This window comes from Heterodontus francisci, chromosome 24 (genome assembly GCF_036365525.1).
Source record: "Heterodontus francisci isolate sHetFra1 chromosome 24, sHetFra1.hap1, whole genome shotgun sequence".
Classification (NCBI taxonomy): domain Eukaryota; kingdom Metazoa; phylum Chordata; class Chondrichthyes; order Heterodontiformes; family Heterodontidae; genus Heterodontus; species Heterodontus francisci.
The window spans coordinates 27744114-27754709 of record NC_090394.1 but is presented as its reverse complement, the minus strand read 5'-3'; the positions used below and the strand labels follow the sequence as shown (position 1 = coordinate 27754709).

The 10596-nt window shown below is 41.3% G+C and overlaps 1 protein-coding gene across 1 annotated transcript in view; it reads left to right on the top strand.

The window, feature by feature from the left end:
• Positions 1-5319: 5319 nt before the first annotated feature.
• The window catches only part of foxk1 (forkhead box K1), a 165369-nt gene continuing 160092 nt past the window's right edge, over positions 5320-10596 (top strand). The window contains exon 1 of the mRNA XM_068055805.1: positions 5320-5905. Within this exon, the coding sequence (XP_067911906.1) occupies positions 5490-5905 (416 nt within the window). The 5' untranslated portion in view covers positions 5320-5489. The remainder of the gene's footprint in view (positions 5906-10596) is intronic.

Below are 10596 nucleotides of genomic sequence, written 5' to 3'. Positions count from 1 at the left end.
GCTGGTGCTGAAAGAATATGCACATGGATATCGGCTGAAGACCATTGTTTCCTGAATCAAATAGTCTAACACCACTCACTGTCTAGACTCACCCTTGAAGAATTGCGACTTGGATAAGTTAAAGAAGAGTTTCCAGCACCACAAAAAAGTTACACAAGATTAATCAATGCCTTCACAGGAGGAAAGTGGAAAAAGGGGATATCAAATATTATAAAAATGTAAAGTGAGGATTAAGCCAAGCTTTTTTCAGTTTTCTGAGTAATATCAGTAAAATTAACTTCTGATAGTCTTGCTATTCTGTCTCTATTTCTTAGTAAGTTACATAGCTATCAGCATTGGGAAAATGTTAGGGGTCACATTAATGACCAAAAGACATTACAAACCCATTTAGACATAAGGAGCTACATGTCTTTTTGAATTAGTGAAAGCAAATGAGCCAGTCTCATTGGAAGTAAGTAACAATAGACATGTCTGCCTCAAAATAACTTCTACTTTTTAAACAAAATGAACAATATTTAAATGCTCTTATTCATAGTTATGCATTGAAATTCAGAAGGAAGTCACTCAGCCCAATCTGCCTGTATTCTCCACAAACTACAATTTATCCAAAGTGCCATGTCCCAAATTATCATGACTGCTAGGCCCCACACCCCCAAACTCGACTGGATCTGCTTACCCAAGTGAATCGATTTTGAGCTTGTATCTTTATCCACCATAACTCAGCAACAGACACTTTGCTATTCACAAACCAAACCTCTTCCTCTGTACACTCAACCATTAGTTGCTGCTCCTTCAGGTATGATGTGCCTCCCCCCCTAGCCCCTTTGCCCTATCACCTCACCATCAGCTTTCAAAAGCTGCCTAATGATCTTTTCTTTACCAGTGCTTCCACGCATCACACCCTTCCGTGCCTCTGGAAATCAATAATGCACTTTTTCCATGGCACCTGGTGGATTTAAATTGTAGAAATAAAATTATTTTATCTTTTTGCTAATGTTTTTTTAAATCCTCTTTTAAGTTTTCAAAATCACTTTTCCCCCCCATGAAAGCAGAAACATACAACAAAGATGGACATCACATTTTGCACCTGTGATCTCTTTGTAAGAGCTATCCAATCAGTTCTTTCCCCATAGCCCTGCTATATTCTCCTTCACATGTTTATATCCAATATCCTTTTGAAAATTGCAATTGAATCTGTTTCCAATGCCACTTCAGGCAGTGCATTCCAGATCATAGCAACTCGCTGCATGAAAACATTTCTCCATACATTTGCATCTCTGAATCAGAAAGCTGTGGTTTCGAGTCTCACTCTGGAGACTTGAGCACATAATCGAGGCAGACATTCCAATGTAGTACTGGGGGAGTGCTGAAAACGACACCCATCTTCCCTCTTAGGTGGACATAAAGTATTCTATGGCACTATTCGAACAAGAGCTGAGGAGTTCTCCTGGTGTCCCAACCAACATTTATCTCTTAGCCAACATCAAAAATAACAGATTAGTTGGTCATTCAATACATTGCTGTTTTCTGGAACTTCGCTGTGCGCGGATCGGTTGCCATGTTTCCTACATTACAAAAGTGACTGCACTTCAACAGCATTAAAGTGCTTTGGGACATCCAGAGGTCATCACAGAATCGTTACAATGCAGAAGGCGGCCATTCGGCCCATTGTATCCACACTGGCTCTCTGAAAGAGCAATTCCCTCAGTTCCATTCCCCTGCCTTCTCCCCATAACCCTGCATATTCTTCCTTTTCATATAACTATCTAATTCCCTTTTGAATGCTTCAATTGAAGCTGTCTCCACCACGTTCGTAGGCAGCGCATTCCAGACCTTAACCACTTGCTGCGTGAAAGTTTTTCCTCATGTCACTTTTGCTTCTCTTACCAAATACTTTAAATCTGTGCCCACTCGTTCTCGATCCTTTCACAAGTGGGAACAATTTCTCTCTATCTACTCTGTCCAGACCCCTCATGATTTTGAATACCTCTTTCAAATCACCTCTCAGCCTTCTCTTCTCCAAGGAAAACAGTCCTAACTTCTCCAATCTATCTTCATAACTGAAATTCCTCATCTCTGGAACCATTCTCGTGAATCTTTTCTGTACTCCCTCCAATGCCCTCACGTCTTTCCTCAAGTGTGATGCCCAGAATTGGACGCAATACTCCAGCTGAGGCTAAACTAGTGTCTTATACAAGTTCAACATAACTTCCTTGCTCTTGTACTCTATGTCCCTATTAATAAAACCCAGGATACTGTATGCTTTATTAACCACTCTCTCAACCTGTCCTGCCACCATTAATGACTTATGCATACATGCACCCAGGTCCCTCTGCTCCTGCACCCCCTTTAGAATTGTACCCTTTATTCTATATTGTATCTCTACATTGTTCCTACCAAAATGAATCACTTCACATTTCGCTGCATTGAACTTCAACTGCCACATGTCTGCCCATTCCACCAACTTGTCTACATCTTGTTTAAGTTCGACACTATCCTCCTCACAGTTCATAATACTTCCAAATTTTGTATCATCTGCAAATTTTGAAATTGTGCCCTGTACACCAAGGTCTAGGTCATTAATATACATCAAGAAAAGCAAGAGTCCCAACACTGATCCCTGGGGAACTCGACTATAAACCTTCCTCCAGCCCGAAAAACATCCATTAACCACTACTCTTTGTTTCCTGTCACTCATCCAATTTTGTATCCATGTTTCTACTGTTCCTTTTATTCCATGAGCTACAAGTTTGCTCACATTCCTGTTGTGTGGCACTATATCAAACGCCTTTCCAAAGTCCATATACACCACATCAACAGCATTGCCCTCATCAACCCTCTCTGTTACCTCCTCAAAAAAAATCCAGCAAGTTAGTTAAACATTATTTAGCCTTAACAAATCCATGCTGGCTTTCCTTAATTAACTTGCATTTGTCCATGTGACTATTGATTTTGTCCCAAATTATTTTTTCCAGGAAGATTTCCCACCACCGAAGTTAAACTGACTAGCCTGTAGTTGCTGGGCTTATTGTTACACCCTTTTTTGAACAAAGGTGTAACCTTAACAATTCTCCAGTCCTTTGGCCCACCCCGGAGTCTAAAGAAAACTGAAAAATTATGGCCAGTGCCTCTGTGATTTCCACCCTTACTTCCCTCAGTATCCTTGGATGCATCTCATCTGGCCCTGGTGCTTTATCTATTTTAAGCGCAGACAGCCTCTCTAATACTTCCTATTTATCAATTTTAAACCCCTCTAATGTCTGACTTACCTCCTCTTTCAACATTGCCTGGGTTGCATCTTCTGCCTTGGTAAGGTCAGATGCAAAGTACATAAGAACATAAGAAATAGGAGCAGGAGTAGGCCATTCGGCCCCTCAAGCCTGCCCCGCCATTCAATAAGATCATGGCTGATCTACCCCAGACATCAAATCCTCTTTCATGCCATTCATTTAATACCTCAGCTATGCCCTCAGCCTCCATGTGTAAATCCGCTTTCTGGTCTCTAATCGGCCCCACTCCTCCTTTTACTATTTATATGCCTATAGAAAACTTTTGGATTTCCTTTAATGCTAGCTGCCAGTCTCTTTTCATGCTCTCTCTTTGCTTCTCTTATTTGCTTTTTTACATCCCCTCTGGACCTTCTATATTCAGCCTGGTTCTCAATAGTATTTTCCACCTGGCATCTGTCATAAGCACACTTTTTCTTCTTTATCTTAATCTCTACCTCTTTTGTCATCCAGGAAGCTCTGGATTTGTTTGCCCTACCTTATCCTTTCAAGGGAACATATCTTGACTGTGTTCAACTATCTCTTCTTTGAAGGTAGCCCATTATTCGTCTACTGTTTTCCTGCCAGCTTTTGACTCCAGTTTATTCACCCCAGCTCCATTCTTACCCCATTGAAGTTGGCCTTCCCCCAGTTAATTATTCTTACCCTGGATTGTGCTTTGTCCTTTTCCATAGACAGCCTAAACCTTATGATACAATGATCACTATCCCCTAAAAGCTCTCTTACTGATTAACCTGTGGTGTGACCACCTCCCTAAACATGCTATCCACATACTCCTCCGCCTTGCGGATGCACAACAGTGACTTCAGCCACCGCTCGAGTTCCGAAACCCAGAGCTCAAGTTTCTGCAGCCAGTGACACATCCTGCAGATGTGTTTCTCTAGGACACAGGGTGCGTCCATGACCTTCCACATGCCACAGGCTGTATATTCCACTCGGCAGAGCTGCCCTGCCATACCTTAACTTTACAGACTATTTATTATAAGCTTTCCAGGTAGTCACCAAACAGTTCTTTCCACTGCACCGAAGCAGGAACCAAATAATGGAGGGTTAAAAAAAGTAGAAAAATGGAGCACCTCTTCCCCTTTCACTGAACTTGCCACTCACCAAACTCAAATCTTTACACTCAGCTTGCAATCTGCACACCGTTTGCAGACTGCACCCAGACCTCTGTATTTATACCTTTTGAAGCAGAAACTGCAGCAACCAGATTTGACTGGTCAGCTACTTAACTAATCAGCTATTCTGCAGTAAAGCCTGTTAATTCCTGTCTAAGACTGTAAGAAACTTACTTTACTTTCTTAACCCTACTTTATCTAATGGGTAATTCCCAGTTAAATGCTAACTGCAGACCAGACTTTTATAAAGATGGCAACACTTAAAATCCCCACTCACCAAACTCGAATCGCCACACTCAGCTTGCAATCTGCACATCATTTTGAAGGTATGAGGGGTACTATATAAATGCAAAATCATTTTTTTCTTTTCTGTTGGTTCTTTTGCCAATTATTTTTAAATCAACATCCTCTGGTTACCAACCAGTGGAAATAGTTATTGATTATATCCAAACATGACTTAGAAAATCAGAAAAAATCTGAGTCAGAAAGTTGTGGATTCAAGTCCCATTCCAGAGACTTGACTACAAAAACAGACTCATGTTCCTGTGCAGTACTGAGGGAGTGCTGCCTTGTCTGCTTTCTCAGTTGGATGTAAAAGTTCCCACAGCACTATTTAGAAGAGGAGGCCTGGAGTTATCCCCGGTATCCTTGCTAATATTTATCCCTCAATCAACATCATTACAGCAGATTATCTGTTCACTGCTGTTTGTGGGACCTTGGTGTGTGCAAATTGGCTGCTTTATTTCCTACACGACAACACTGACTATACTTCAGAAGTACTTCATTGGCTGTAAAACGCTATGGGACGTCGTGCGGTTTTAAAAGGTGCTATAGAAATGCAAGTCTTTTCTTTATTCATTTGCCTCCCGTTGGCTGTGTTGGAGGAGATTCCAGTCCGGGTTTTCCTTCTTTCTTCCCCCTCCCCCGGCTTGTTATGACTTCTCTCTGACGGGAGGCACTCGGCGCTGCTCAGCCGCCGACTGGAGGCTGTGCCTGAACGTAGACACTCACAGGCCCCAGACCCCCTCCCCTGGACCCCAGAGCCAGGCTGCCCGCGTCTCTCACTCTCCTTACACCCCCGGCCATGCAGGCTGCCCTCTTCCCCTCCGATAGCGAAGGCGACGACACAGGCGCCCGGGCGCTACTGGCTCTCAAATCGGCTCCCTGCAGTCCGAGCCGGGTGAGTGGTCAGCTCAAGGCCGGCGTCGTGCGCTGGGAACTGGGCCTCGACCCGCAGGCCCCGCCCGACGCCGCTATCGCCAAACTCGAGGGTCGGGATTTCGAGTACCTGATGCGGCAGGAGTCGGTGACCATTGGCCGAAACTCCAGCCAGGGCCCCGTGGATGTGAACATGGGTCACTCGAGCTTCATCTCCCGCCGGCACCTGCAGATCACCTTCCAGGAACCGCACTTCTACCTGAAGTGTCTCGGCAAGAACGGCGTCTTCGTGGACGGAGCCTTCCAGAGGAGGGGTGCACCGCCGCTGCTACTACCCCGACAGTGAGTAACCCTGCAAAAAAAAAACTGCCGGCTTTTTTAAATCATTTTTTAAAAAATGAGGCCTACTCCGGGCTGGGAGTTGAATCCAAACCCGGGCTTAGTCGCTGCGTCACCCAGTTATTCGACAACTCGAGGGCGGAGGTTTCCACCTGGTGGGTAGGCCCTAACCACCTAATGTAAACACACCAAGCAGACAGCGTGTCAGAGCCAAGTTTGGAGAAAGGGGGAGGGAACAGGGCTGTGGCTGGGAGGAGAAATCCACACATGGAGCAAAATAAAAATGTTATATTCTCAATTCCCATGATTTTATTATATATTTGTTGGAAATTATTTTGGTTTGAAGATGTCGTTTTTGTTTTGTTAACTCATTGAGGAGGTCATCTATCTTCCATAGTTTTTCATTCTTAAAGAGCTGCATGAAACATATATACTTGTTCTGATTTATTTATAAAAGGTTGTCAGGAAATGAAACACAGCAGCCAAATGAAATATTCAGTATCTTTGGTTTTCCTATGCATCAATGAGAAACTAACCAGTTTTCAGTGGAATTAGAAATTGCACTTTTTGCCTCAAAAATATGAGTTAGGAACAGGAGGAGGCCATTTGACCCCGATACCCATTCAACTAGATCGTGGACATTTCTTGCACTATTTCCATATCCCTTGATATCTTTCATATCTAGAAGCCTATTTTTATTTTTTTCATATAAGAAAATCTCCTTGTGCCTTGTAAATCCTTTAGTATTTTTGGTTTTGAAGGTGTGTGTATGTATTGAATAAAGTTCATAGGTTTAAACAAGAGAAGCAGTTCCAAAACCCTCCTTCATTCCAGGGGGAAAATCCTTGCATTTATAGTGCCTTTCATGCTCTCCTGACATCCTGAATTGTTCCACAGCGAGTGAACTACTTTTGACATAGTCTGTTGTGCTGCCAATTTGCACACAGCAATGAGATAAATAACCAGATAATCTGTTTTTAGTGGTGTTGATTGAGGGATAAATATTGGCCAGGACACTGGGAAAATTCTGCATTTCTTTGAATATGCCATTGGACCTTTTTCTCCCCATCTGAGAGGGGAAATGCAGGCTCCTATGAAAGATGGCATCTCCGACAGTCCAACGCTCCCACAAGGCAGCACTTGAATATCTGCCTAGATAGTGGGGTTTTAATCTACAACCTTCTGACTCAAAGGTATTACCACTGAGCCAAGACTGACACAAGATCACAGGAGACAGACTGCTATGCTGAAAGAATAGATAGGATGCTGGTAAGAACTCACTTGTTCTTCGAGATCCAGATCCTTGCAATAATTGCAGTTCATTTAGAAATGATGTATGGTAAACACACTTTTTGATCTACTTGCAAACTCTAATCAAATGTGTTTTCATTCAGTGCCTAGAGGAAGTTTAGTTGTAATGACCTGTATTTGTTGAAGTGGCATCCAGTAAAATTGGATTTTTTTTTCCTTTCTAATTTTGAAGATGGAAGAAGGGATTTCTTTTAATTAGGATTTTAATCTGCTGGAGTAGCATGGAGCTGGTATTACAGCTCAGTGTGCCACTTCAGTAACTTGAAGGAGCACTATGCTTTATTTTTTAAATGAGCCTATATTGTACCCTCAAATTTCTAGACAGATTGCAAGGATCATAGTTAAATGTTAGCTGTGCCACTTAGAAGGAATACTTGTTAGTGAATCCCCTAGTAAAACTGGTATTATACTTTTGCTGGATTTTTAACTCAACTTTGTCAGTATCCTCCCTCAACAAATGCTAGAAGTCTGTGGATGGTTTCCATTTACAGAGAAGTGAAATATTTCTCAAAATACTTCATTTCTCAGAACTTGACTGAGGGACTTTCCCTTCTCAGTTTTGCTCGCTTTTGACTACAGATATCGATGTACTAACATGCACATAACACTGACATCTGCCCTCAGTAAGTAAGTTGTATTAGAATTTTTTTTTACACTAGATTTATCTGATTTCCTTACATCACACACTTGTGTCTACTGCTATTTTTACAGTTGGGATAATGAAAGCTTCCTGCCTGTGCAGTTATCAGTGTAAGCATGCTGCAGACTGCAAATATTGGGGTGTGATTTTGAGGAGAGTAGGCTCTGTTGTGTGCTTGCATTCTCCTATGCTTCAATTTTATTTCTTTTCGGATTCTTCTGTTAGGCTGCTGCCAATGTTGTTCTCAGTTGGTTTTCAGGGGACTTGCAAGATTATCCTAATGAAGGTCCTCTTTCTATTATTATAGTTCCCTTTTTCCCATGGGTATATACGTTGTCTTTACTTTTTGGTTTCTGGAGTGCTGCAAGTAAGATCAGGGACGCTGGAAAAGAGATCCGACCTGCATACCACTATTCTGTGGTGCTAGAGGTCCAGTTTCCAGTGCTTGGTATCACTTTGTTAGATTTCTAGGCATTTAAAAAAAATATTCAAACCCATTCCTACCAAAACTGGCCATTTCATTTTTCAGTAATATTTGGATATTTGCATATTTTCTTATACTGAATTGCAGAGCTGCCTTCATGGCTGTCCATTCACTTATCACACAGACTGCAGCAATTCAAGAAGGCTCCCTGCCATCACCACCAAGCGCCATTGAATGGATAAGAAATCTCAGCCTTTCCAAGTGATGCCCACATTCCAATTTTTTTTTTTAAAGTGCAAGTTTTCCTTTTTGTTGCATAGCTTTTCATTTTAGCTTTTGGTAATTCCGGAAAACACATTGCGAAGTATTAAGTGTTAGTTCTTGGAAATTAATGACCAACTTTTAATGATTGCACAGCCTTGAATTCTTCAGTGTAGATGTCATCCTGCATCAGTGATGTGGAATTCCCCAGAACAGGGAGAGGTTAAGGTCATGGCAGCAGGAGTATGATGAAGGGTGCACTTTTTTATGAGACTAGCGTATGTCCAAATTTGTAGCAGCATGTAATGAAAGGGATATTGAGGACATCCATTTCTCATTTTTGGGGATGAAGATCCTTACTCCAATAGCACTGAATGGCACTTAACACAAAGGCAAGGTGATATGGGCAGCCATTTCTAGACACAGGTCATGAGGCTCTGTGGCAGTTACTGTACTGAAAAGCTACTTATATTATTGGAGCAGCGATTCATTTTGAGATAAAATTCTTGTTGATTGTCGACAAATGCTTAACTCATTCATATAACATTCCTTTTGTTGGTGTTTTAAACTGAGGTGCTTATTCATGTAAAATTAATGGGTTAACATCTGTTAAAATGGTGGATAGAGGAATATATGAATATCACCAATAGATGTATTTAAGTTGAAAAGAATGCAACTCTCAAGTATATGTTGTTAATAGATTGCCATATACTGAATTCTAGTTCCCTGTCACTACTGTAATTCTTTAGTCTAGTTTAGTGGGGCATGTTGTCTTGTGAAAGAGTTTGACTCTAAAATGATGGGCAAATACACCATATAAAGTCCCAAATCAACATTTTATCAGGACATTAATACAGTCCCCTTAGTTGGGGGGTGGGGGCTGGAGAATCTTGTGCTGACATGTATAGTATGCCCATTTCTAAAATTGCCACTAAGTCACTGCATGGAGGGATTTATAGAAAAGGACAGAGATTTTGAAATTGTTGTATAGGAAGGATGGAATATTGGTGAACATCGGGGGAAATTAGACTTGGGACCAGTATAGGATGGGAATAATGCCATTTTGGATGAGCTGCAATTTGTGAAGGAGAGAACTGAAGAGACTGGGAAGGAGCATTGGAGTAATTGGATCCATCTCCATGATACTTTTTTATGACAAGTTAGGATTTATTACCTCTAGATAATTTCTAGGTTCAGATAATAGTTGTGGTTAATGGCAGGGGCTTAAGCCTTTCATTCTTTGTGGGTCATGTAGGTATGTTGCGAATGGAGTCTTGATGGGTCACACACAATTTTTAAATTAATGTTTCTGTTAGTTTGCATATATCCCAAGTTGCTAACAGGTCTTGGTGATTTGATTCAGGAATTATCCACCCAGACAGACTGAGAATATCCCCTTTCAAATGTCCAGGTCCACAAAATTCAAACAAGTAAATAATAATTGTACAAATCAGACTGGGTGCTTGGGCTTTAAAAGTTTGGGTGCCATTTTTGGATGCCTCTGATTTCTGGTGTCTGAGCTTCTCCAATGAGGTAAAAACAGAAAATGCTGGAAATACTCAGTAGGTCAGACAGCATCTGTGGAGAGAGAAACCGAGTTAATGTTTCAAGTCAGTAACCTTTTGCCAGAACTGAAATGTATTCCAGTGAGGTTTTAGTTTGCATCAATTGTTACTCCAGGTATCTACTCTCAATATTAACAAATGATTTGGGACTGATGGTGGATGCAGACTTAAAAGACATCGTGCTTGGTTCTTTATTATGCTGTCACTGTCCTATTCCTATTTAATTAATAATCGCATAAGTGATTTGTGAAGATATAATGTTGCAGTACAAATGGAACTACTGTATTCTGGTGAATGAATACAGTATATAGCAACTGTTGTCTGTACTGATTGGAAATGATGTGATTAGTACATGTATGCCTGTCTTATCAAATCGGGGATAAGAATCATTCTTCCATGTCCCCTTACAATAGGTACACTTTGGTGTATATAGAGAATTATAGATGACTGTGTCTTAATGATGTTGTAATGCACCTGGAGTGTGGCGAAAGGC